Source organism: Syngnathus floridae, chromosome 8 (genome assembly GCF_059516105.1).
Source record: "Syngnathus floridae isolate MCC-2025c chromosome 8, RoL_Sflo_1.0, whole genome shotgun sequence".
Lineage (NCBI taxonomy): Eukaryota > Metazoa > Chordata > Actinopteri > Syngnathiformes > Syngnathidae > Syngnathus > Syngnathus floridae.
In genome coordinates this window covers 2,131,649-2,155,438 of record NC_142420.1, presented here as the reverse complement: position 1 = coordinate 2,155,438, position 23,790 = coordinate 2,131,649, and the positions used below count along the sequence as shown (strand labels likewise).

At 48.3% G+C, this 23,790-nt stretch overlaps 4 protein-coding genes across 16 annotated transcripts in view; 3 read left to right on the top strand and 1 right to left on the bottom strand.

Annotated features, from left to right (window-relative positions):
• The window catches only part of rnf17 (ring finger protein 17), a 45,789-nt gene extending 39,902 nt beyond the window's left edge, over positions 1 to 5,887 (top strand). For 5 of the 6 annotated variants that reach the window (XM_088383658.1, XM_088383659.1, XM_088383661.1 and 2 more), the window contains one exon: positions 196 to 474. In XM_088383658.1, the coding sequence (XP_088239784.1) occupies positions 196 to 300 (105 nt within the window). In that variant the 3' untranslated portion in view covers positions 301 to 474. Of the gene's footprint in view, positions 1 to 195; positions 475 to 4,633; positions 4,779 to 5,208; positions 5,332 to 5,621 lie in introns of those variants that run through there. The other variant, XR_015860022.1, reaches the window with a different exon arrangement.
• cpap (centrosome assembly and centriole elongation protein) lies at positions 381 to 6,288 on the bottom strand. Of its 4 annotated transcripts, none has more exons than XM_088383665.1 (17): positions 5,542 to 6,288; positions 5,092 to 5,323; positions 4,855 to 4,954; positions 4,649 to 4,742; positions 4,005 to 4,550; positions 3,289 to 3,928; positions 3,083 to 3,215; positions 2,847 to 3,012; positions 2,582 to 2,713; positions 2,389 to 2,493; positions 2,216 to 2,309; positions 2,005 to 2,135; positions 1,831 to 1,917; positions 1,575 to 1,715; positions 1,415 to 1,499; positions 1,211 to 1,331; positions 381 to 936 (listed from the first exon to the last, which is right to left on the bottom strand). In XM_088383665.1, the coding sequence occupies exons 1-17, from the start codon at positions 5,815 to 5,817 to the stop codon at positions 744 to 746; spliced, it is 3,276 nt and encodes a 1,091-aa protein (XP_088239791.1). In that variant the 5' UTR covers positions 5,818 to 6,288; the 3' UTR covers positions 381 to 743. The 4 variants fall into 4 exon arrangements, with proteins under 4 accessions (XP_088239791.1, XP_088239794.1, XP_088239795.1 ...); XM_088383668.1 differs by having other exon boundaries at positions 2,228 to 2,309; XM_088383669.1 differs by having other exon boundaries at positions 4,855 to 4,939.
• Positions 6,289 to 6,697: 409 nt separating this feature from the next.
• On the top strand, positions 6,698 to 12,416 carry ttf2 (transcription termination factor, RNA polymerase II). 3 transcript variants are annotated; one of them, XM_088383662.1, is made up of 21 exons: positions 6,698 to 6,826; positions 6,905 to 7,010; positions 7,102 to 7,182; positions 7,267 to 7,336; positions 7,437 to 8,219; positions 8,326 to 8,566; positions 8,662 to 8,892; positions 8,970 to 9,110; positions 9,182 to 9,332; positions 9,401 to 9,503; positions 9,622 to 9,815; positions 10,003 to 10,156; positions 10,223 to 10,314; positions 10,418 to 10,503; positions 10,573 to 10,715; positions 10,774 to 10,941; positions 11,133 to 11,191; positions 11,315 to 11,468; positions 11,581 to 11,663; positions 11,786 to 11,860; positions 11,927 to 12,416. In XM_088383662.1, exons 1-21 carry the CDS (start codon positions 6,799 to 6,801, stop codon positions 12,069 to 12,071), a joined length of 3,288 nt encoding a protein of 1,095 aa, XP_088239788.1. In that variant the 5' UTR covers positions 6,698 to 6,798; the 3' UTR covers positions 12,072 to 12,416. The 3 variants fall into 3 exon arrangements, with proteins under 3 accessions (XP_088239788.1, XP_088239789.1, XP_088239790.1); XM_088383663.1 differs by having other exon boundaries at positions 9,401 to 9,504; positions 9,629 to 9,815; XM_088383664.1 differs by having other exon boundaries at positions 6,812 to 6,831.
• A 111-nt stretch (positions 12,417 to 12,527) lies between these two features.
• Positions 12,528 to 22,966, top strand: mphosph8 (M-phase phosphoprotein 8). Of its 3 annotated transcripts, XM_088383656.1 has the most exons (14): positions 12,533 to 12,775; positions 13,227 to 13,385; positions 13,559 to 14,422; positions 14,521 to 14,611; positions 14,685 to 14,921; positions 15,036 to 15,158; positions 15,426 to 15,514; positions 21,495 to 21,635; positions 21,708 to 21,794; positions 21,869 to 22,023; positions 22,091 to 22,242; positions 22,338 to 22,462; positions 22,542 to 22,625; positions 22,734 to 22,966. In XM_088383656.1, the coding sequence occupies exons 1-14, from the start codon at positions 12,674 to 12,676 to the stop codon at positions 22,773 to 22,775; spliced, it is 2,451 nt and encodes an 816-aa protein (XP_088239782.1). In that variant the 5' UTR covers positions 12,533 to 12,673; the 3' UTR covers positions 22,776 to 22,966. The 3 variants fall into 3 exon arrangements, 2 of the variants coding, with proteins under 2 accessions (XP_088239781.1, XP_088239782.1); XR_015860021.1 differs by lacking the exons at positions 21,495 to 21,635; positions 21,708 to 21,794; positions 21,869 to 22,023; ... (2 more) ...; positions 22,542 to 22,625; positions 22,734 to 22,966 and adding exons at positions 16,884 to 18,990; positions 19,323 to 20,710; positions 20,788 to 21,287 and having other exon boundaries at positions 12,528 to 12,775; XM_088383655.1 differs by lacking the exons at positions 21,495 to 21,635; positions 21,708 to 21,794; positions 21,869 to 22,023; ... (2 more) ...; positions 22,542 to 22,625; positions 22,734 to 22,966 and adding exons at positions 16,884 to 18,990; positions 19,323 to 21,287 and having other exon boundaries at positions 12,528 to 12,775.
• The last annotated feature ends 824 nt before the right edge of the window (positions 22,967 to 23,790 follow it).

Sequence of the window (23,790 nt, the reverse complement as noted above, 5' to 3'; positions counted from 1 at the left end):
CTAGTTCATCAGAGGCTCAAATTTGGAATCGTTTTAATAGGATAAAGTGGCCATTTGGAAATCTTATCATTTTAGTGGAATAAGGTGATTAAAGGGAATTAGAATGTTAAATGGAGGTATGTTGTTTTATTTTCATCTGCTTTAGTGTTGAAAAAGTTGTGCTCGAATAACAAACTGCCTTGTCTATCCATCCAGTATGATGACGCGTCGTCCGCTGAGCCGTCCGTGTTGCTGTACAACCAGGAGGGACATGCAGTCTTCTTGCCTCTGCTGGCCAGCGGCTTGGCACAACTTGACTGAAGGTCCCACCACACATGGTTTGGTTTATGTTTTACCTTCAAGCTGTAATGCGTTCGCCAAAGGAAAAAGTAGTTTGACTCTTGTCACTTTCTCAAGAGTCCTTTTAAGTTGCCACTTTGTTTATTTAAATGACAAAGCCTTTTCAAAGTCATTAAAGTGTGTTGTTCGTCAGTTCATCCTAGCTTTTGTTTTTGTACGCATCAAGTAAGCAAGCAGGATTCATTTATGGTAATTGTTTAAAACAAAGAGAAATACAAATGTACAAATACAAAAATAATGGCTTTGCTTTTTGGCAATTTTAGAGTCACCGATTTTAGAAGTCAGCATAGTGCTGAGGGAACATTTTTTCTTATCAGCGTTGCTGTAACGCTCCAAGGTGGATTTCCAAACCGGAAGTAATAAATAGAAAGCTTCCTTGCGATTGGTTTTGATCGAGATCAGGTTTAGCGCCGCTCGTCCGTCAACACGTTTCCATGCTTGTCTTTGACGCGTAGTCGTCCTCCGGCATATCGCGTCTCCTGCCGTCCGTCGGCGTAGACGGTCTTGACCGTGCCGTCGGGGTACTCTCGTCTTTTGTAGTCAGCCGTGTGCACCTCCTTCTGTCCCGTGTTGAAATGGATCTCCTTGGTGCCGTCCCTGTTGACCACCGAGACGTCATAAATGGCCAAAGTGCACGCTTTGCCTAGTTTTCACTTTGATCTAAATATAGGTAGAATTTTACAGGAACAGTAGCATGAATACATTTTCAATGCACATCGAAAAAATACAATTTGATGGAAATAAAGTATCACTTCCACAATAATCAAGTATTTTAAAAATAATTATAATTTAACATGTAAAGTCAAAGTTTTACAGCGTCTAATGTTGTCATTTTTATATATTTTCTGATCAATCAGTAATTTTGTGGTACGTTTTGAGTTGTACGACTGTTCCGTCCACCATGACACTCTCCTCACTGCCGTCTGGGAAGAGAATTTTCACCGTCTGGTCTGCAAATGTGATTTCCTTACGGCCGTCTGGGAAGTGTTTCTCTGCAAACCCAAAATGGATGCCACCTTGAACATAATCGAGCTAGAAAACCATATACAGTATTATTTTCTGATGATGGGCTGACCTGTCTGGTCGTTGGGGAAGTGCAGGACCTCCATGCCGTCAGGATATGTGACTTGTGTCGTCCTGGTGTTAGCGTAGTAGTACAACTGGGGAGCAGAGGACAACTTGTTCAGGAGCTCAAATTACACATCAGTTAGGTGTCCCAAGTGGGCTGCACTCACCACTCTGTGGTCAGCCGTCACCTCTTTGGTGTCACCATTGAAGAAAGTCACTTTGACTGTCACGCCGTCACATGACACCTCCTTCGTGGTCCCATTGGGGTACACGATGATGCGATCGCCACTAGCTAGGACCTTCTCCACCTGGAAGACAGCCAGTCATAAAGTAGTCAGACAATTATTGCTGCTTTTTCTCTTTGTTGTAAAGACGACTCGAATTGTTGTGAATCCATCGTGTGTCAGTCAGGTTTTGTCTTACCTTGCCGTCCGGATGAGTGATAACTTCCTGAACAGATTCACAGGACAGATTCTCACTTCTCTCTTCTTCATTTGACTCACTTACAATCTGAATTAATCACAAAGTATCATTATCGTTATCAGCTTGAACTTTACAAATCCAAAAACCAGAGACTTTCAGAGTGCCATCTCTTACGGGCGAGGAGCTCTCCGAATGTTGGTCATTTGGAAATTTATCTTTGGCAGTCATTTGCTTTTCCTCTGACATTTCTTTATGTGATGAGGAGGAGGTGGATTCGGCTGGCTTCTTCAAGCTGCTCTTCATTCCTGTTTGGATACAATATTGTCAGGGCCACCGTTACGCTTTCCACAATTCTTGTCAGAACATTCGAGTCCTTTCAAGGCACCTTCACCTTTACCCGCATGTTCAGTGACGTTGCCTCTGGGGGGCGCTGCAGTGCTGCCGTGTGAAGGGCTGACACTCCGAGAGTCCAGAGGATCCTGAAGGAGGGGAATTAAAAGGTATTTTGCACGATTCAGGTGCTTCGTAGTAACTTTTCCTAATGGACAAAGTACTCACAGCAAATGTGACTCCTTTGCTAACAGGAGGTGCACGTTTGACGTTTTTTTCAGCGTCTACGGAGTTCTTCAAAGCGCTCAGACGGAGTTTTTCCAGCATGCGCACCTCGAGAGATAAGATTGAGAAGCAATTTTAAAAGACAGAATCAAGCCTAAGCTTTGGAAATGCTTTTTGGGGGTGGGCTGGCATTAACCTCATCTTTCAGCTCGTCGTTCTCCTGGCGGAGCGATTCGATCTGCTGGCGGAGGCGGTGATGAGTGGCTGACCAGCGACTCTCCTTCTTCCTCAGATCCTCCTGGAGGGAACTGAGCTGCTGCTTCAGAGCCTCAAGGTACAAAATGACATTGCGTTCAATTCAATTTTTTCAGAACAACACACAACTCCAAAGGCACCAGTTGACTTTTTTTTATTGGCTCACCAACACTTTTGCATCCAAGAATGGTTCAATTCATGTGTACCTGTATCTCCTCACGTTCCTTTTTGTCGGGCACTGCTCGAGCGGCCGAAGCGTGTTTCTCAAAAAGTTTACGTTCTCGCAGGAGCTTGCTGCTTTCTTCCCTCTTGTACTCCTCAAATTGAGCCAACTGCTCAGCTCGCTGCTGCTCCCACGCCAGCCGCTCCTTCCTGGAAAACCCAAAGTGTTAATAGAGCCACAAGGATAGGGAGACGTGGTCATCGCTTAGGATCCCACAACCTGAGGTTGTCCCGGTTCCTCTCGTTCTCCTGTTGGAGCTTGGCCAGCGCCGTGTTCTCCTTCTTGAACCGCCCAATTTCGATCTCCAGCTCCACCAGTCGCTCCCTCAACTGTGTGGACTGCATCTGCGGCCCTTTTATAGCAAAGACACACACTTTTATTGTCCATTTTCTGTTGTGCTTCTTCTCAATGTGCGAGATGCTCACCTTCCTTGTTGTCTGTCTTTTCAGGTGGGGAAGGTGCGGTAACTTCAGGCGGAGGAAGCAATGCATTTTGAGTCTTTGGTTTGAGCGCAGGGAACAGTTTCATCATGAGTTTTGGAGGAGGAGGCAGAGTAGTGGCAGCTTGTGACTCCGGATGGGTCGGTTCCGTGGGAACGGGTTCGACGCCGACCGCTGTGTCGTCCATTTCGTTCCACGTGTTGTCGTCATCAAAAATGACTTGGCCCGCTGTCGCGTCTTTGTCATCCTCCAGCGTGGAGCAGTCGCTTTCGTCGTCATCGTTGTTGCCGATACTGCTGAGCGTGTCTTCGCTCTCGTCGTTGTCATCCTGGTAAGAGCGCTTGTCGTATGGCAGCTCCAACGGGGCGGGGAAGTCATTGCTGCCGGAGGAACCGGACGGCGTGACTGCCCTTTCGGGCTCTTTAAGATCAGTGTTGGCCTTTGATGAAGTGTCCTCCACCTTCATTTCATCGTTGTCATGGCTCGTCACAGCGCCACCGTTAATTTCGGGGCTGTGCTTTTGCTCTCTGGCCGCTGGTGACTTGATGGGTGTGGATGAGAGTCGTCTGTGGTGAAGCCCAGCCACACCAAGAAGCTTCCGCTTCTCGCGGTCCATCTCCAGAATCTACAGGTCCCAAAAAAACAAACGTGGCAATTAGACGAGTAGAACCCAGAAAGTCCAAATGGACACCAATTGTCACCTTGCCGACGAAGGAGGAGTTAGATGAGAAGGAGAACTCTTCTGCAGCTTGCTCCAGTAGCTCAAACTCTCCCAGCTCCATGCTCTCCAGATTGCGCTCACACTCCCAACGGCGCTTTTCCATCAATGACGTCTCTGGTGATTCTTGCGGGACGTCGGGCGACTCCGCCTGCACGCCAGCCTGCTTTGTTGCAGGGCGACTGTCCTCCGCCACTTTGTTTCTTCTCACCTCCCCGCCTGTGTTTTGTCTCTGGTGGCATTCCAACAATTTGGTCCGCGTTTCTTTCATCTCGACCCTTCGGTCCCTTTCTTCTCTCGGGCGGTTCTCTGTGTTCAAAGTGGCGGTTTTGCGTTGGACGGGAAGCCGCTGGACCGTCGCTTTCTCACAGTTGCTGTGGGCAACGACTCTGGCCTGGCTTGACTGTTTGCGAGCCTTGTTTGAGTCCTTTTTTGGAAAAGAGCCCTTGTTGGTAAATCGAGACAAGCCCTCGCCTCGCCTCAGAAAAGTCCTTTTAGGGGGCGCCGCCGACTGGCCTCCTTCTGGATTCTGTCAAAATAACGAGACATAGTTCCACTTCCATCACAATGTTCCACTTTGTGGAATCTGACAGATGATGTTTGTCTCAATAGGAACACTTGTCTGACCTGCGGTTGCTGGGCACAATTCAACCTCTGCTCCTCCAACTTCAGCTGCTCCTCCAACAACTCCTCAAACGTCTGCTTGCCTGTCTGGATTGGCCTAGAGACAGACACAAATGGACACATCCAGACAAAGGTATACCGACACAACAAATGGACAAGCAGACACACACGTTCTGAAAAAGAACAAAAGGAAACCACTATCATCTTACCTGTCTAGTGGCATGTGATGATCTTTTCTTTCAGTGTGGTGGCTATTTGTGCTTGGTTTGGGAAGGTCATCATCATGCTTTGGGTCTGCGGGACACAAAACTACACTCTGGTTTACTTCCGTCACTTTTTGTACAGTGAAGCCTTCGTTACTGTGAGGCTTACATCTCAGACAGAAAAGTGAAAATCTCAGAACACATCCACAAAGGTTGCAAACAATGAATAGAAAAACCTCTCACCTTCTTTGTTGTGCCTTTCGATGCCATTTTGACCACTTTGGAGCCGCGCACGTGCTTCTCCCTCTTGGCGGTGGTTCTTTTGGATTCCCCGGTGTTGACTAGAGTGGTTGTGCTCAGGACTGGAGCCTGAGACTCCCAGAGCCCTCTGCTGCTGCTCCTCTTGAAGGCGAAGGAGCTGGTCCAGCTGGTCCACTTTGAGCTGCTCCTGCAAGTGCTGCTGCCATCTCCTCAGCTGCAGGAGTAAATGCAGATCTTATTCAAGGTTTATTTGGCAACTGTGCAAGACTTAAAAAAAAAAACCTTCATTTAAGTTTTGAACAATCTTGAAACAGGTAAATCAAAGTTTTAGCCTCGGGTAGTACCATTCTGACAATTTGTATGTATGTGTATGCACAGATAAAACCCTCTTCCACAACCTTCATTGAATTGTGCACTTAATATTATGACTACCTGGTCCAGCTTCATCATAACGGAAACCTGCGAGCCGTTGGACGTCCCCTCCGGCCTGTCAGCCTCCATGTCTCCCCCAGGCACGCCCAGGCAGCTGCTGTCCACCGAAGCGGTCATTGGGGCGAAGTCTTCCGGCTCTGAGGACATTGCACTATCTGGGGAGTCGTATCGTAGAGACCCGGGGTCCAGAATCACACCAGCCCTGGTGCTGCTCGGTATCCAGCGGGCCAAAAAGTCTGAGGACGAGCGCGGACGCCCAGCGATGGGAGAGGACATGATGTCGCCACAACGTTCTTCGCTCTCCTTAATTCAGGATTCGAGCAACAGTTGTTGATGACAGGTAAAGACGAGCGAACCGCACTTTGTTTTCACATCATCTCCATGTCGAGAGGATCTTATTATTGGTACCGATTGTGCAGGTCCTGGGCGGATTAGATTGACACCGATCCAACTAAACGTGAATCATAATCGCTATTAGGAGAATAGCAAAAAGAAAAGAGACCAGCGGAGCCTTGCACTCTAAAAAAATACATCAAAAAAGGCGATCGACATCTTGAAAGTGGATCAAAACACACACGTACACGGGTGAGCGTTACCTTCAACGCAGACGAGTGAGGCGTCGGCGTGAAATAATTGAGCTATTTAAAAATTCACTACTATAAAAGTAAACTTTACGAACTTGCCGCCATGTCAAAACAAAGACCGCGAGAGTGACGTAGACTAAGAGCGAAGAGCGGCACATTTCGTCAGTACTAATGCAAAGTCGCGAGCGCCATCAGCTGGCTAAAAGGGGAAGCGCACCATTAAGGAATGACTATTCAAAATAATTTATTCTACATAATGTCGGGTATATTGTATCCTTTGGGGTGCAGCTAATGAGGTAATATACAGCACTTTGATAAGATAACCAGACAAAAGAGTTATTTTGCTTTAAAAAAAAAACTTGGAAGCTGTCAGCGCCTCTGTACACTCCCTTTTTCACAATAAGAGCATAGGTTCTAGAAATATCTTTATTCAACGAAAGAAAGTCATGGAATATATTTGAAATCACATTAACATTGATTTAAAACTGGAATTTTCTAATCCTGTAAATGTTACGACAAATGTAGCTGAAATTAAGAGGATTGCTTTTATACTGAAACGCGTACATTGAAACTCCCTTCTGGCGAACACTGATTGGTCGATACGATAAAAAAATAAAAAATTGAAAAAAATTGAGAACCTTCTTTCGAACCGTGTTCGGACAGATAGTCAATTATGGAGAAAGTTACGTGTGATGTCCACGGTATAGTACGCATTAAACGGTTTTAGCTTCTTTTTACGTTCTTATTTAACCCACAATTACTCTTGTGTTGTCTTTCAGGTAGCGTATGTTTGCTAAAGACAGGGGTGAAAGATGGACCAAGTCAAGGCAAAAGCTTCTACGTGTGTTTGGACAAGCGTGGCTGTGACTTCATCAAAGTGGCCAGGTCTGTTTAATGTGTCTCTACAGTTTTGTTAGTTTGTTTGGACAACGAGTTGAAGTTGATAGCATCATCCACCCGTCCTCCTCCCCTTCAGTATCTCGGCCTCCCACTGCCTTCTGCACGAGGACTCCATGGTTGAGCTGCAAGCGTTATCTTTTCGCCAGCAGCAGTGCAGGTGGGTAACTATCAAACTTCAAGTTGCTATTAGTATGAGTTTTTGCAGACTCGTATATGACATTGTATTTTCTTTATGCCTCAGGTTGTTCTACAGGTGTGTGGAAGGTAGAAAATCCGGGCAGCAATGGTGTGGACATGTACCTTGGACTGTGGTAAGACCCTATTTGACATTTACTCCAATGCGCAGAATAGGTTTAAAAAAAAAAAAAACTACTACAGATGATGTTGTCAATGTCCATCATTATTTTACAGCTGGAGAACGAAGAGAATAAGTGTGAAAAAACAGCACAAGCTGCTTCTCTGCCACCTGTGCGAAACCCCTTTAAAGTTCCAGAAAAAGTGGGCCAAGAATTGAAGGGGACGCAAATAGAAAGTAAGAGCAAAGACAAAATGGCGAAGAAAAGTCCAGTAGATGAAGGGCAAGATAGGCCAATCACAGATGACGACACATACAGGGCCAAACATCTTCCAGTAGGGATGAAGTTGAAGAAAAAATCTGTCGATAAAACATCTCCTCCAAGCACTTCGAAGCCCAAAAGCGACATGGCCACCCCCGGCGTCACTACGTCTGTGCCCAAAAGCGACATGGCCACTTCTGAAGACTGCGCAACAAAAGAAATCTCTACTTCTGTGCCCAAAAGTGATACGGCCATCAAAAGCAACATGGCCGCCTCCGTAAGTTCCGTATCGGAGTCAAGTGCCTCCAAATCTGTGCTCAAAAAGGAAATGGTTGCCTCTGGAGGTTTGTCCAAAGCAAGTGCCTCCGTGCCTGCGCCAATAAACAAAACGGTTGCTTCGGGAGGGTCGGACAACGCACGATGGAGACCCCGTCAAAGCAACCAGTTCCAAGATGACGACGAAGAGGACGAAGACGTGGTGCTGGTGTCCGTAAAACCCCCTCAAAAGACCGCCACCGCCATCCAGAAGCCACTGACCTCCTACTCTGGCTTTCAGCCGGCCTCCAAAGTGAAAGATCCACCGAGGGACCCCCGGGGGATGCACAGGATGCTGTCCACTCAGCTCCAGCAGAAAAAGGTGAGCCAGAACAGTGTTGCCTCGGTTATTTTGAACTTCATTACTTTTCTGACTGTTGTATAATGGCACTAACTATCTTGGCTATCTGTCGTACGATGCGCTCAAGGCCACCCTGGCAGCGGTGAACGTGGCGGCGCTGCCCGACAAAGGCGAGCGTCTGAGGACTCAGGTTCAAGAGCTGGAGGCGGCGCTGGAGTCTCTCAACCTCAGTCCCGCAGATGAGATGCCAACCAGCAGCCAGGGTGAGAACGCCCCCAGCCGCCCGGGCGCCACCATCCTCATTCCAGCGCTTCCCGCCCAAAGGCAGCAACTTCAGCCAAGCCAGGGCTTCGCCCGGATGCCTGAAGGTAGATAGCTTCACCGAGAATGTTTTTTTTTTCTTTCTAAAGCATGACGATACCCACAAAAATATTCTCAATATTCATTCATGTGGTCGTTGTAGCACACCAGGCCTTCTACGGCGGCCGTATGACGGACAACCGTCTGCTGGCGGTGAAGAACGCCACAAGCGAGGCCATTGACCATCTGCACAGGTCGCTAAAGTCCTGCCCGGCCCCCGACGCCGAGACTCCGGACCCCAAGGGGCTCAAGGTTTCGCTGCTGGCCCACCAGAGGAGAGCTTTGGCCTGGCTGCTCTGGAGGGAAGCGCAAAATCCGTGTGGAGGCATTTTGGGTAAAGTCTCGCCACTCCACAGTTTTTCATCATCAACTGAAATTTGTTTTTGACACGCGTCGCATTTGTCGCCTCAGCCGACGACATGGGCCTGGGGAAAACGCTCACCATGATCGCGCTCGTCCTGGCGCAGAAGATCAACGCAAAGGCTAAAGACGGAGAAGACAAGAAAAAGGAGGAGGAGGAGGAGAAGCATGAGACCTGGCTGTCAAAAACTGGTAACATTTGCAGCAAACAGCCTGGAACTGGAATTAAAAATCAAAATCATAATAAATTGGACTTCATCCAGATTGCCGAGCGGTGCCGTCCAAAAGCACCCTGGTCATCTGCCCGGCCTCGCTGGTCCACCACTGGAAGAAGGAGATTGAGCGACACGTAAAGGGGAGCCGGCTCAGCGTGTACTTGTACCACGGGCCCGACCGCAAGAAGAACGCCCGAATGTGAGCTCAAGCACATGCTCGCTAACGCTAAGGCCGGTGCACTTTGACTCACAAATGGTGTCTGTCAGGCTGGCCCAACACGACGTGGTGGTGACCACGTACGCCTTGGTGTCCCGAGAAACGCCCAGCCAGAAGGAGGCGGACAAACCCAACCAGGAGGCCAACAATGCGGTGGGTAGGAAGTACAGTAGAGCATGCTAACTTTTTACGCGAAATACTTTTAAATCTGTGCAATACACAAGTCTAAGAAGTCACTTTGAGGAGTTTGTGTCTCCATGTGCTTCCTCAGGCGGCGGCGGTGGCGACCGGCGGCCCCCTCATACGTGTGGCGTGGGCGCGGGTGATCCTGGATGAGGCGCACAACATCAAGAACCCCAAGGTACAGCAATCCATGGCTGTGTGCCAGCTGACGGCGGCCGCCCGCTGGGCCATGACCGGAACGCCCATCCAGAACAACCTGCTGGACATGTACTCGCTGCTCAAGTAAGACCAGCCTTTGTTATTACCTCCCCCAAGCACAAGTTCTCATGTTTCAGCTGGATCCGATCAACAATATAAATAATATTTTGTTGACTTCCAATCAAATCCGATTTGCGATGTTCTTATTGGCTTGGAAGCTGTTGACCCTGTGAAATTCCATCTTTTGAAATTGTCTTACTACCCTGCAAAGGTTCCTGCGCTGTTCTCCGTTTGACGAGTTCAAACTGTGGAAGGCGCAGGTGGATAACGGCTCCAAGCGCGGCAGGGAGCGACTCAACATCCTGACCAGGACTCTGCTGCTGCGACGCACCAAAGACCAGCGGGATTCTTCTGGACAACCGCTGGTAGGGAATCTTGATGGATTGTCACGCAGGCCTCTGACTAAAACAACGTGAATATTTGGCCAACAGGTGGCGCTTCCCGACCGGACCTGTAAAGTGCATCAACTGCAACTGTCGGAGGACGAGCAAGCCGTCTATGACGTGGTCTTTGCCCAGTCCAGGTGACAAAACAATACTTCTGTTTCCGCCATTTTGCTTTGAGGAGACCATTTTAGGTTTCCTTTGTCTAGTTCTAGCATACTTGAACTGCTCTTTTGGTTCTAGATCTACTCTGCAGAACTACTTGAAGAGGCACGAAGGGAGCGACATGAAGGGAAAGCGCGTTTCTGCTTCCAATCCCTTTGATAAGGGTAAGGCGTCAACTGAGTTTAAAAACGAAAAAAATAAGATGAAGACACCTCCCCGTTGCTCCCCTTCAGTGTCGCAGGAGTTTGCCTCGTCCCAGACCGACTCGCCTGTGCCCTCGTCCCAACAACCTCCGCAGACGGCCAGCACCGCCCACATCTTATCCCTGCTGCTGCGTCTGCGACAGTGCTGCTGCCACCTTTCACTGCTCCAAAAGGTACGCACACACACACACACACACGCTGCCCATCTTCACTTCCTTCCATCTGACTCAGACTCTGGACGCTTCGGAGCTGCAAGGCGACGATGTGGTCCTGTCCCTGGAGGAGCAGCTCAACGCTCTGTCCCTCACGTCCACGTCAGATGCCGGCGAGGACACGGTGGGCCTGAACGGGACACGTTTCCCTTCACGGCTCTTTGAGGAGGGCAGCAGGAGCACCAAGGTGGGCATGAGGATGGCACCGCTGCAACAGATGCTATGCGACATCCTGACAGTGCGCATGCTTAATCAATTTGATCATTTTGTACCCAAGAAAGGTGACACCAAATTAGGCGTCAAGAAACAAACTACGCGGCGGCCATTTTGATTCTAAGCATCCATTTTGGTAATTACTTAATAAAAAAATTCTTGCAGATTTCTGCCATTGTCTCAGAGTTGGAGGCCATTCGAGCTAAAGGTGACAACCAAAAAAGGTAACTAGGAATAAAAAATAAGCAAGTATGGTGCTAGCTCAGCCCCAAAATGTGTATCACAAACATTGATGGGGACCTTTGTGTTCTCCTCTGTATGACTTACAAAACGCTCTGTTGAGACAGCGTGATCGTGTCCCAGTGGACCACTATGCTCCAAATCGTGGCCGTCCATCTGAAGCAGATGGGCCTGCGTTACGGCGTCATCAATGGAGCCGTCAACCCTAAACGCCGCATGGACCTGGTGGAGGAATTCAACAGCAACCCCAAGGGACCTCAGGTGACTTTTCGCAGAAGCACCTGCAGCTAAAGTTTTTTACTTTCTGGACCTCTGCTGCTCGCAATTTCAGTCATTAATTTTCCAAACGTCTCTTTCTATCTTCTTCTGGAAGGTGATGCTGGTGTCTCTCTGCGCCGGAGGAGTCGGCCTCAATTTGGTGGGCGGGAATCATCTCTTCCTTATGGACATGCACTGGTGAGCGATCTGCAAAGCGGGGGGGATATTTCCAGAAATATTTTCTTGGAGTGAATTTGAGGATTTTTTTCCCTGATACTTTGGTATGTTTTGCTGAAAAGTCATTTTGTGGTGTTTGACAGGAACCCAGCCCTAGAGGACCAAGCCTGCGACCGAATCTACCGCGTGGGACAGAAGAGAGATGTCACCATCCACAGGTAAACTGGACACTGACTCTTGAACCTCAAGCCTTTAGATTCTACAGGACTGGTTTTTGCGTGCAGGTTTGAGTGCAAGGGCACAGTGGAGCAGAAGATTGCCACGCTGCAGACCAAAAAGAAGCAACTGGCCCAGAGCGTGCTGTCCGGAACAGGGAACGCTGTCACCAAGCTTTCCCTCGCAGATCTCAAGATTATATTTGGCATTTGAAGTCTTACAAAAAAAGTTTTTTTATTTGCCTGTGAATGTTTTTATGTGTGGCAGTTCAGTGTTTTTCAATATTAACAGAGCCAAGGTACTTTTGCTTTTCCAAGGAATCCAATTTGTGTTGATTTATTTTTTTTTTGGGTCGCAAAAATATTTTAACTTCTTACATACGCTTTTGTTTTTGAGTTGATACTTTACAATACTGGGCTATTTTTCAGTATCGAAGTAATGACATGCCCAATATGCTGCCATCCATCTTGGTGGGGGCGACAGCCCCCCTGTGGTCCGCCCATTGTTATGGGTCTGTTTTGCCTTTGAGTCATTAAAAAGAAAATGTGTATTATTCAAGATTTGTAATTGAATACCTCTGAATATACGAGTTTTAAGCCTTGAGAATTTTTCCACGCGGTAATTTTCGAAGGTCGCCGCATGTGAACCGGACGGTCCGTGAAGGCATCACAGTTGGGGGTGTGTGCTTGATCCCATCTTGGCTAGCAGTAGCCGCTAGCCAGTTCCCGCTGTCAGGTCCATCGTTTCTTCCTTCTCCATCGCCTCGCCTCATTGAGGTCGGATTCCACCAAAAGAAAGCTTGGGCGAGCGTGACGATGGAGGGCCAAGTTATGAAAATGGAGCCGGTGGACAGCGAGCAGGACGAAGAGGAGAACGTGTACGAAGTGGAGAGAATCATCGATATGCGTGTGGAGGAGGTAAGGCTAGCAAACGAAGCTAGCAGGCTAGCCTAGCGGTTAAGGCTAACAGGCTAACCATAGTCTTGATGTTAATGGGTGCTAACTTAGCGGCTTGTCTCACGTCTGTTGATGTTCACGGAGGCGGCTTTGTGAAGCCGTTCTCGCCATGCTAGCAACAACGCGCTGTCCATTTTTGTTCCATTAGATGTCGCGCCAATGGACATGAAATGTTAAAATGATGATAATGCGTTATTACCTAACGTTGTTTAAATCCTATCATGTCAATAAAGAGTCAGAAATACAGTACATTGTGTTTATTATTTGTGAAGACTTTTCTTTTGTGTTTATAGTAGTGATTTGTACTATAACAGTTTTTCTTATAGTGTTTGTAGTGTTTATAATATAAACAATACTAAATCCTGAAAATATCTTAGGCAGCATGTAAGCGGTGCGATAAATGTTTTTCCAGGGTGAGGTGCTGTACCGTGTACGCTGGAAAGGTTACTGCTCAGATGACGACACCTGGGAGCCGGAAGGCCACCTGGAGGACTGTCGAGAGGTCCTGCTGGCGTACAAGAAGGCTGCCACAGAAGACAAGCAGGAACCCGAAGACAGGAAGCCCATTCTGGTGAGCCCGCCTCACATATATATTATTTTTTTTGCCTGGCAGATATGCTTGGGGAGATATATATTGTATTTTCTCTTACTATTGTCCTCTAACATGTTATAATTTTTTTAAAAACATGTTAACTCTCATACAAGTGCAAAAAATTGAAGCAATACCCCCTCCTTTCCCCCAAGACGCTGCCCACCAAGAGTGACGTGTTTGATGCTGACTCTGAGAGTGAGAGCGACAAGGACCGGCCTCCTAACGACACGCTTGTCGTCAAGAAGAAAAAGAAGAAGAAGAAGACTCGGGAGCAGCAGCTGGAGGAGGAGGAGGAGGAACTTCCTCGCAAGAAGAAGAAGAAAAAGAAGGACAAGTGGCGAGATGAGGTCAAGCCTCTGCCCGCTCCAGAGACGGACGAGGAAGAGGAGAAGACAACCGAGATGAAGAAACGTCTGATTGAGTCAGACAATGAAGATGAGGCGCTGCCCAAGAAGGCCAAGAAGGAGAAGAGCAAAGATGGCAAGCACAGGAAGGACAGAGGTGGTGAGGAGTCCAAGAAGAAAAAAGCCAGGAAGGAGTACAGCGTCATGTCTTCGGACGAGGACCTCAGTGAAGGCCTGTCAGACTCGTCTGCCAAGAAGGACAGGCTTCGCCTGGACGAACACCGCTCCAAGCCCAAACAGAAGCCTGACGTCAAACTTAAGGCCACTAAAGACCTGACGCAGGACAAGAAGAGCAAGATGAAGGAGAGCAGCCTCCTCAAGCTCAAGACGCTGACCGCCTCCAGAGTCCGTGAGGATGCCGGGCCGCCATCATCCGACTCCAGCGATAGTTCGAGTCTGCACCGCAAGTGCAAGAGCAAAAGCCAGGAGGCCGTCCCGGCCGCCAAGGCTGCCGCCGCCCCCGCCGCTGCCAAGCCCCGGGAGGACGAGGCAGCCAGGGAGGATCCCAAAGGCTCCACCAACCTTTTTGAGACCTTCCTTCTCAACTGCGAGGCCAAAGACCGAGCCCCCCGCAGGACACCGGCAGAAAAGACCGCCAGTAAGCCATCCAAGGTATTTCCACATTCATTTTTTTTAATGTATTTCTGAATTCAAAGGCCCGGCGCCTGTGTGTAAATGTGTTCCGCAATTAATAGAAAGTTCCCTTTCAGATCCTTGGAAAGATTGAGAAAATCAAACCTGTCAAAGAGTCTCCTACACTGAAAGAAGCCGAAAGGTCGGAAAAGTCCAAGCTGCCTGAAGGTAGAGTCCCTGAGTGTTTTTTGATCCCAAGTATCTCTCAAATAACGTCAAGCCTGGTCTTCCGTACGCCCAGCTGCCCCCAGAGCAGGCCAAGGGTACGGCTTCAGCCTGGACAGCGACGAGCTGGAAGGAGAGAACAAGTCGAGAACCGGAGACGGAAAGCCAGAGGACAACCAGACTCGGCCTGGCTTGGACAGGAAGGGACCACCCGAAGATAAGAAAAGGAAACGGGAGGACAGCGAGCCCAGACATTTCAATGTGTCTGATGACCACGTGGACCAGCCATCAACGGAGGGCCCTGACAAATCTGGTGAGTTTACCCAATTTGACTGGCCAATCAAAAACTGTCTGATTGATAATTATTATTGTGCGGAAGATGAAATAGGTTTTTGATTTGAGTGTCTTTTCCCACTCCTACAAACAGACAAAGGCCCGGCCACGTTGAGTTTGGGCATGGATCTCAACCTTGACTGGATGACTCTGGACGATTTCCAGAAACATCTAAATGGAGATGACGAGATCCTGTCAGGCCCTCCGTTATCACAGAGTGAGTTTTTTTTTTTTCCCCCACACTAGCCTGCTTTTAGCATATTAGCATTTGATCAGTTTTGAATCGCACCAGACTACAGAGTAAAATTCCTCCTGTTGGTACTATATCTAGCTGTATATCAGCATATCAACATTAGCATGTTAGCATTCTAGCTCTCCCGCAGCACTATAGCACAGATCATTTTGCCGGACCCTGTAGAAGCAGAAAACAGCATTTTAGCTGTCAGCATTGTGAAAATATTTTTCAATCTCTCTTCCCTCGCAGGCGAGTTGCGGGACGCCGTGAAAAGCGGTGACTACGTGGCGGTGAAATTGGCGCTCAATTCCAAAGAGGAGTACAACTTGGATCAGGAGGTAAGATCCATCCACAAAGTAAAAAACAAGCATATTTGAGCGCCATTGTGCTGTCAAATGCAGGAGTGAATCATTTTATGAACATTGCTTTTTGTTTCTAGAATGTTTCCTATTTGCCTCACGTTTGTGTATTTCTGCTGCTCATTTACCCCTTATATTGATCAACTGATTAGCTAAAAATTGCTAAAATAAATGAGATCAATCGGTCGAACATTACATTTGAGCAAACGGCCAGCCGCGAGTGTTTTCCTGCATTAGTGGAACACGAGTCAGCACTTTGCACCTTGGTTGCCCTGCCGTGTGTGTATGTGTGTGTCCATGCTTAGCATTTTGTCCTGTCAAATACGACATTAACAAGGTTCATTGCGCTTTGATTGCAAAGGGACCTCTGGGGTGTATTTTTTATTTTCTTTTTTTTCGCACTGGGGACTTCTCAAGATCTTGTGACTTGTAAGGGCAAAACGGCAATTCCTACAGGCTTAGGGTAAATCTGTCACTTTTCTGCCGACACCATCCAAGGACCTTCTCGATGTGAAAGTTTCAGGTAAGAGCCTTATTCTTTTCTTTTTTTTTCTTGATAAAGTAGTAATGTAATCCATGTATAGTTGTTTTCAGAATAATAGCCAAAAAAGGGTGTAACGCTTCAACACTTTTTATTAAAAAAAACATCCTACTATGACTCTGTAGACAACTGTATGAAATATTTTTGGAGTGTATGACCAATAAAAAAAAATCGACTGCAATGGTCAGCTTTTGAACATATTTATAGCTGCTAATGCTAATAATGCTCTTTCTTTCTCACATTATTACATCCTCTGGTTGTCTCTAGGAGCTCTTGACGTTGTCCTATGTTTTCAGGTGACCAAGATGTCCAAGGAAGACTCAAGAAAGTGGCCAAGAAGCAGGTACACACCAGACAAGAACACATCATAATCATGTAGCACATGCGCCCATCACCCTTCATGTCCTCAGAATTCTAGCTTTTGACACATTCAGAGGGTCAAATCAAACACCCAAAAGTTTTATTCTGTCCATTTCATGGTCAACACACCATCACGCCATTGACAAGCTTATTTATCCTGCTTGATCCAATAAAGCCATTAACTTGTCCTTTGAATGGGTGACGTGGTCTTTGTACTGGCGATTCTTAGACCTGTGTTGTTTTGTCTTTGAGACTTTTTTTTGCTCACCTTTGAGCAGAGAGCCTGGTTGAATGAGCGTTTGGGTGTTTGCGGGGCATTGCCAAGGTGCTGGTGCGTCACACGGCCGCGGGGACATGTGCATATGATTGTTGACGTGGTCGCGACCGCTTCAAAGGGAGCTCTTGATTTTGGAGACCGGTCTTATACGTCTACTTGCTCTCTTGCAGGCTTGCACCACAACGGGCGAGAAGAAGTCATTTGATGAGAGGAGTCAGAGGGATGGGATTTTTATGTCGCACCTTTTAAACGGGCCGCAAGAGAGCAGTGCTCCCGCCACAGATGAAAACCCCCAGAACGGTGCATCGGCATCAGAACACGGTTCGGGTCAAGGAACAGAAACTGCAGAAAAGTCCGAGGACCCAAAAGTCAACAATGTGAGCGTTGATGTTGCAAACCAAATGGCAGATGGGAGGGACTGCGACCAAGCGGAAGCAAATGTCCGAGCCGAGACAAACAATTTAGCGTGTGTTTCATCCGAGGAGATGACCAAAGACAACGGCAGAGCGACAAAATGCTGCCGGAGGAAACGTGCCGAAGCCAAACTGCCTACCCGGTCCAGTCAACGGACGTGCAGGAAGGTGGTCCATACGGAATCCAGCACCGAAGAGGAAAAGGAACCGTGTCAAAAGCATTTTTGCTTCTACTGCCAAATGCCATTCAGCCACTTGGAGAAGCACTTAGAGAAGAAACACGCCGAGGAAACCGACGTGGCCCACGCCATTCACTTCCCGAGAGGTTCCAAAGTCAGACAAACCATGCTCGACCAAATCCGTGACAACGGCGATTACGAGCAACGAGCCAAAGCTCTGCGGAAATGGGAAGACAAGGAAGTGGCCACGCAGACCGAGGCGCAGAGTCCGAAAATATGTGTCCGGGACTTTCTCCCTTGCCAGCACTGCTTCACCTTTTACCGCAAAACCGACCTGTGGCGTCACGAGCGCTCCTGCAAAGCCAGGAAGGGCGACGACAAATCTTTTGAAACCCCAAGCGCTGAAAGCGTAGGACAGAGTGCCACCTCACAGCTGCTGCCTCGCTCGGAGTTTTTGACGGACGGCTGTAGGGAGATCATCCGCACCATGCACCAGGACGACATCGCTCGGCACATTATGCACGACCCGCTCATTTGCAAATACGGCAGTGCCTTGTTGGCCAAGTATGGCCACGACAAGTCTCAGTTTGCCTACATCGGACAGAAGATGCGACAACTGGGCCGCTTCATGATCGCCGTTCACCAGCTCGATGACGGCGTGCGCTACCTGCACCAAATGTGCCTTCCGTCCAGGTTCGAACTGGCAGTGGAGGGCGCCAAAAAAGCCAGCGGTTTTGATCCCAGCTGCAGTCGCTTCAAAACCTTTTCCCTGGTGTCCAAAATCGGCTACTCCTTGAAACGGGCCGCCGAGATCGTCTTTGGCGAAAGTCGCATGACCGAAGACCGGCTGACGGAGGGCGAGGTGAGGGCCTTCATACACTTGGTGGATACCAAATGGAGCGATTGCTTTTCTCGCAGATCCTTAACGTCCTCATCCTCCAAAGCGGAGGTTCCGGTGGCCGAGGTAGACGTGTCCGGCGTGATGGACGACCTCATCAAACTCCACCGCTTCATTGCCGACGAGGGAAACGAAGCTATGCGGGAGCTGAGGCACAATCCCAGCGTGGCGCACTGGAAGAAGCTAAGCGAGGCCACGCTAGCCAACGTTTGCCTTTTCAACAGAACGCGTGTGGGCAACATCGGACGGCTCCTCTTGCAAACGTACGCCGGCAAAAAACTCTGGGGGGCCTTTGTGCCCTTGGCCGATCAAATCAAGAAATGCACCAAACTGGAGCTTGAGATATGGGGACACTTCACTCGTGTGGAACTGGAAGGTCAGTTTGGCAGGAACACGCTCGTGCTGCTCACCAAAAAGATGACTTTGGCACTGGACTTGCTGGTGGAAAATCGCCAAAACGCAGGCGTGTCCAAAAACAACCCGTACCTCTTTGCCCGAACCGAAGGCCACTCCTTCATCCGAGGACTGGACTGCTTCCGCAGGGCGGCGGTGGAATGCGGCGTGAAGAACCCCGAAGCGCTCTTGTCGCCCGTGCTCAGGGAACAGATCGCCTGCTGCTGGCAACTCATGAGCCTCGGCCAAGGCGAGCTGGATCGGGTTGCCGAGCTGCTGGGGAAGAGCAGCCAGGAGTGCTACGCCTTGTTCAAAAACGCAACGCAGTTGGAGGAGGCCAGTAAACACTTGCTCCGCTTGGACCGCACGCGAGCGTCGATCGCAGCCAGCAATGGTGAGCAAATTTCATTTGGTATTCTCGAAGTGAGCAATTTCAGATGAGTCCATTGTGTTCAGTGACTGAGAAATGGCAAGAACTTGTTGATCATTACATAGGTCCATTGTGTAAAAATAATCAAAACATAGTTCACAGTTAAATAATTAATTCTGGAATGTTTTTGATAAATCAACACAAATCCCAGATCAAAATAAAGCCGTTTAGGAAAATGTTGACAAGCCTTTCTCACTACTATGCACAACTGGGGGGGGTCTTTAGGGAGTTTCTGTTCCAGAGATTCTGATTTTTCTACTTCAGGTTTTCACAACAAACTGGTGTCTTATTTTTAGGAGTGTCGTCCAAAGCCGTCTTGAAGAGGCGCCCGTGGAGCGAACGTGAGCAGGCTGCCGTCAAACATCACATGAGTGATTTCATAAGGAGGATGAAAGTTCCCGGCAAGAAGGACTGTAACGCCTGCATCGCCGCCGAACCGGATCTGGCTGGCAGATCTTGGACCGACGTCAAGAATTATGTGCACAACAGCATCCAGACGGTGCGTAGACGTAGTAACCAGCAAAAGGAGCATGGGACCGGAAGAGCTGTGAAGCCAAAGAAACTGGTAGGCGCTGTCCAAAGGACGCATTTGAATGACGCGCCGGCGGCGGGTGCTAGCTTGCCGTCTGCTCTTCCAGACCACCCGAGACCGAGTACAAACTGTTGCGTGGCCATGCCGCCGCAAGACCCGAGTCCATACACCCCGGAGATACCTTTAAGCTACATGTCCTTGTGTTCTCCTAACGCAAACCCGATCCACGGCAGTCAGCCTCAGATGTCCACATTCGCGCCGCTGAACTCCACCGATACTCAAGTGGTCCCCACGTTCACCCCGCTCAGCACAACCAGTGCGCTCATGTCGCCCGTTTATGCGTCGGACACCGACAGTATCCATCCGTTGGCTCCTCCTTATCCGTCAAATAACTCAAATATGCCTCCTCCAGTCTACACTGAGCCTCTGAACTCCCCGATGCTTCCCAGTTTCGGTGTTCCCAGCACCTCCATGCTTCCCATATTCACCACGCTAAACACCCCGAGTCCGCCTGTGGTCCCGGCCTTTTCCTCTGCCTTCTCGTCGACCTTTAGCGACCGAAGCGGGACAATGGTGTCTTCCTTCGCTGCCCTTAATCACTCCACCGCGCCTTCCTACCCGGCCAGTCAGCCGAGGACTTCCACGAGTGCGCAGGTGGTCCCGACGGTCCACAGAGGCAGTAGTGTTCACGAGGAGGCTGCCCCAACATCTCCGGTTCACCAAAAACCCCCACCCAAACAAACGTCGTCTACCACTAAACCCCAAAAGAGGCACAAACGGTTGTGGAGCACCGAGGAGCAGGCGGCCGTCCGGCGCCAGTTTGGAGACTTTTGCAAACTGGTTAAGGTGCCGGGCAAAAAGGACTGCGACGCGTGCCTGGCGGCCGAGCCGGCTTTGATTAGCCGTACCTGGCGAGAAGTCAAATATTTTGTCCACAATAACATTCAGTCCATGAAGAGACGTGGCCTAGTGGCGGCTCTGCCGAAACTAACCGAAGAACCCAAACAAGCACTCGAAACTCCAGCGTCCAACGCGGAGTGGGACGGTCCAGTGTATCTGTCCCTTTAAATAGCACTACCTACACGTCTGGATACGTTACAGCAAGCATTTAGAAACTGGATCCAGCGGTCCAAACACTACAGTTGGGATCAGGTGCAATGGATGCAGCCACAAAGGGAAATCACAGTACTTTGGAAAAGCTCACAATCAGGACTTTTTTTTCTTCCTAGCTCTGTGGCCCGGTACTTAACGGATCTGGTGGATGGCGACAACTAATTTAGTCTGCATCAATACCAAGAAAATGGCTCCAACCTAAAGCATTACTATTGTTTGCATTTACACTAAATGTTGTCATGATTTACCACGCGTTTGAGAAATGTTCATTTCTACACTTTTCTCTATGTTTCATGTTGTGGCCCCCAGTAAGAGTAGCACTGTGTTCCCATGTTCAGGTCAATGATCTTATTTATAATTTTGTCTGTGTATGAAGCGTAACCTTGTACAGCAGTTGTGTCAAACAAATTTAGAAAAAAAATCACTTATTAGCTTCCAGCGCTGTCCTCGCAGTTTCATGTTCTTCCAGCGTCGATGGTAGTATCCCCCCCCCCCAAAAAAAACTTGTAACTTTCAATTTTTTTATCTAAGTTACCACGTTGGCCCCAGTTAATGCCTTTTATGATGTGAGGAACTTAGAATCTGTGCTTGTACAATAAAACGTTTGTTGTCTTAACAGTCCCCCACATTTTTGTTTTGCCATCACATTTTGTGATGGTGCATTTCTTTTTTCGCCAGTCATCACGTAAAACAACATTTTGCGTAGTATTTCATATTTCCCGGTACTGCTCTCTGATTCTAATTTGCCGTTGAACTACTAAATGTGGACATTCTATTTTCAGATTGTCGATTTTGTTGTCATGATATGGTATTGTGATCCCAGGACGTCAGCGGAATGTCACTAAGCATGCTGGCGGCAGCGGGCGGTCAAGACGACATCCTTCGTTTGCTGATCAGGAAGGGCGTCCGAGTGAACGGTCGACAGCATAACGGCACCACCGCCTTGATGCACGCCGCCGAAAAGGTGACAAAAGCGGTAATTCACATCATCTGTCGACGACAGTGCTTGGCGTTCAACCCTTTTCTGCTTTTTCAGAATTTCGTGACAACCGTCGCCATCCTCCTGGAGGCGGGCTCATACGTCAACGCGCAAACGAAAATAGGAGAAACGGCATTGATGAAGGTGAAGATCCATTTGATCACTGTTTTATACAATGGATGTTTTTGACCGATGTCTTTACCTTGCCTGCCCACCAGGCTTGCAAGCGAGGCAACACAGACATCGTGCGCCTCTTGCTGGAGAAAGGCGCCGACTGCAGCATCCAGTCCAAGCACAAGACCACCGCCTTGTACTTAGCCAAGCAGAACAACTACCTGGCCGTGTGCGACCTTATCAACAGCCACACCAGCATGTCAGTCTATTTATGGATCTAGTGAAGCAGCATGTGGCGTACGTACTAAAAAGACAACTCTTAACAGGCTAGCCAGCGTGGCCGAGGACACGGCCCGGGTCTACTTTGAGAACCGGCTAATTCTATTGGAGCCCGTGTTCCCGCTGGCTTGTCACCGCCTGTGCGAATGGCCTGAATTCTCCACTGAGTTCACCTACAAGCCTCAGCCACCAGCAGAAAGTAAAAATAATACCATTGGTCACTTGTTGCTAGGCGAAGAAATTGAGGCGCGGGGATTAACATGCTAACTGTAGCTTTGTGTCCTTCCTCTGCAGGTACGGGCATCCTCCTCTTCATCTTCCATGCCAACTTCCGCAACGAGATTACAGCCCGTCTCGGCGGCCCATGCGGCGTCCAGGCCGTGGTGCTCAATGACAAGTTCCAGCTGCCCGTCTTCCTGGTATGTTTCGTGTTGGTGCCACAGTCAGACATTTTGTGTCTTGCCATTGACTCGAGGCCATTTTGTTGTGTTGAAACAGGACAGTCATTTCATCTACTCCTTCAGTCCTGTGGCGGGAAACAACAAACTTTTCATCAGACTGGCCGAGGCGCCCTCAGCTAAGGTGACTGGATGTTAGCATGATGGCTTTCAACCTAGCTTAGAAGGATTTATTAGTGTTGTACCTCTCTCCTTTCATACCTTGTGATTGTGTCTGTTTGCCTTTTCCCAGGTGAAACTCCTCATATGCGCCTACAGAGTCCAACTCCAGTGACGCATTATGTATTACGTCCCCCAAGGGGAAGTTTTTTTTTTTTTTTATCATTTTTATCCTGATGATATCCAGCTCATCATTCAAGTCTAAAAGCAAATGCTCATTATTTTTTAATAATCAAAATGTTGTATCATATTTTTTCATAAACTTTACAAAATAAAATGGTGCCTCTCCTGCTCTAATTTTTACAATGAGATGGTGTTACTCCACTTTATGAATGACCGACATGTTGTAGTGTTTGTGCGTTTGTTTTCTAGTTAGGTTTTGTACATATTTACATCATGTAAATAAATGTGTTGGCTCATCAATTCTGCCTTAACAATGTCATAATAGGTGTGTGTGGGCGTCTTCAATTTAAGTTTTTGTCTGTTTGTTTTGGTTTTGACCACTCCCTTTTGAAAATAGACATTGGAGATGGGTGAAAACAAAAATAAATTAAATTATTTTACTTATTTAAGCTCTGTTATTGTTGCTGTTTTTTTAAGTCCCCTACTTGCAGCAGTGGCATTGGCTTGGCATAATTCATGCATTACCCAAGGCATCATCATACATTAAGTCTTGATTTGTTCTGTTGAACAGAATGTTTGAGCTAAAAATCATGCGAGGTGGGAGCACAAAAGCCTCCTTGAGCACAGTCTGCCCTCCCTGCTGCCTTTGATGACGCCATGGAAATGTGCACACGATCGACACTCTTCAGAGGCGGTCACTTGAACGCACCTGGTTCGGCCATTTTTATTTTTTTTTACATGAACGCACCCCTCGTGATTCATTTACGTGTGTACTTAAATGTCGCCTCACAAAAAAGACACTTATTTCAGCCTCCATTCTGTCCTTTTTTTAATTCCCAGAATGGAGGGTAAACTCTGTCACCCTAGATTCTCGATCCTGATTGGACACGAAGTCTGAGTTCTTTGGGTCGGTTCGACCCATGCGTCGATAGCGTCCACGCTGATAGCGTCCAAATGTGAGGTCAAACGGCAGATGTGCTCGGTATGGCCAAGGTTAAATCTTCCTA

Coding starts and splice junctions, on each gene's coding strand:
- cpap (XM_088383665.1), bottom strand. CDS start 5,817: ATGTCCTCTCCCATCGCTGGGCGTCCGCGCTCGTCCTCAGACTTTTTG. Junction 2,494..2,581: donor ACGACGAGCTGAAAGATGAG/GTTAATGCCAGC, acceptor TTATCTCTCGAG/GTGCGCATGCTGGAAAAACT. Junction 2,310..2,388: donor GCAAAGGAGTCACATTTGCT/GTGAGTACTTTG, acceptor CCCCTCCTTCAG/GATCCTCTGGACTCTCGGAG.
- ttf2 (XM_088383662.1), top strand. CDS start 6,799: ATGGAGAAAGTTACGTGTGATGTCCACG. Junction 8,893..8,969: donor TCCGTGTGGAGGCATTTTGG/GTAAAGTCTCGC, acceptor TTGTCGCCTCAG/CCGACGACATGGGCCTGGGG. Junction 10,504..10,572: donor TTCCAATCCCTTTGATAAGG/GTAAGGCGTCAA, acceptor GCTCCCCTTCAG/TGTCGCAGGAGTTTGCCTCG.
- mphosph8 (XM_088383655.1), top strand. CDS start 12,674: ATGGAGGGCCAAGTTATGAAAATGGAGCCGGTGGACAGCGAGCAGGAC. Junction 13,386..13,558: donor AAGACAGGAAGCCCATTCTG/GTGAGCCCGCCT, acceptor CTTTCCCCCAAG/ACGCTGCCCACCAAGAGTGA. Junction 14,612..14,684: donor AAAGTCCAAGCTGCCTGAAG/GTAGAGTCCCTG, acceptor CCGTACGCCCAG/CTGCCCCCAGAGCAGGCCAA.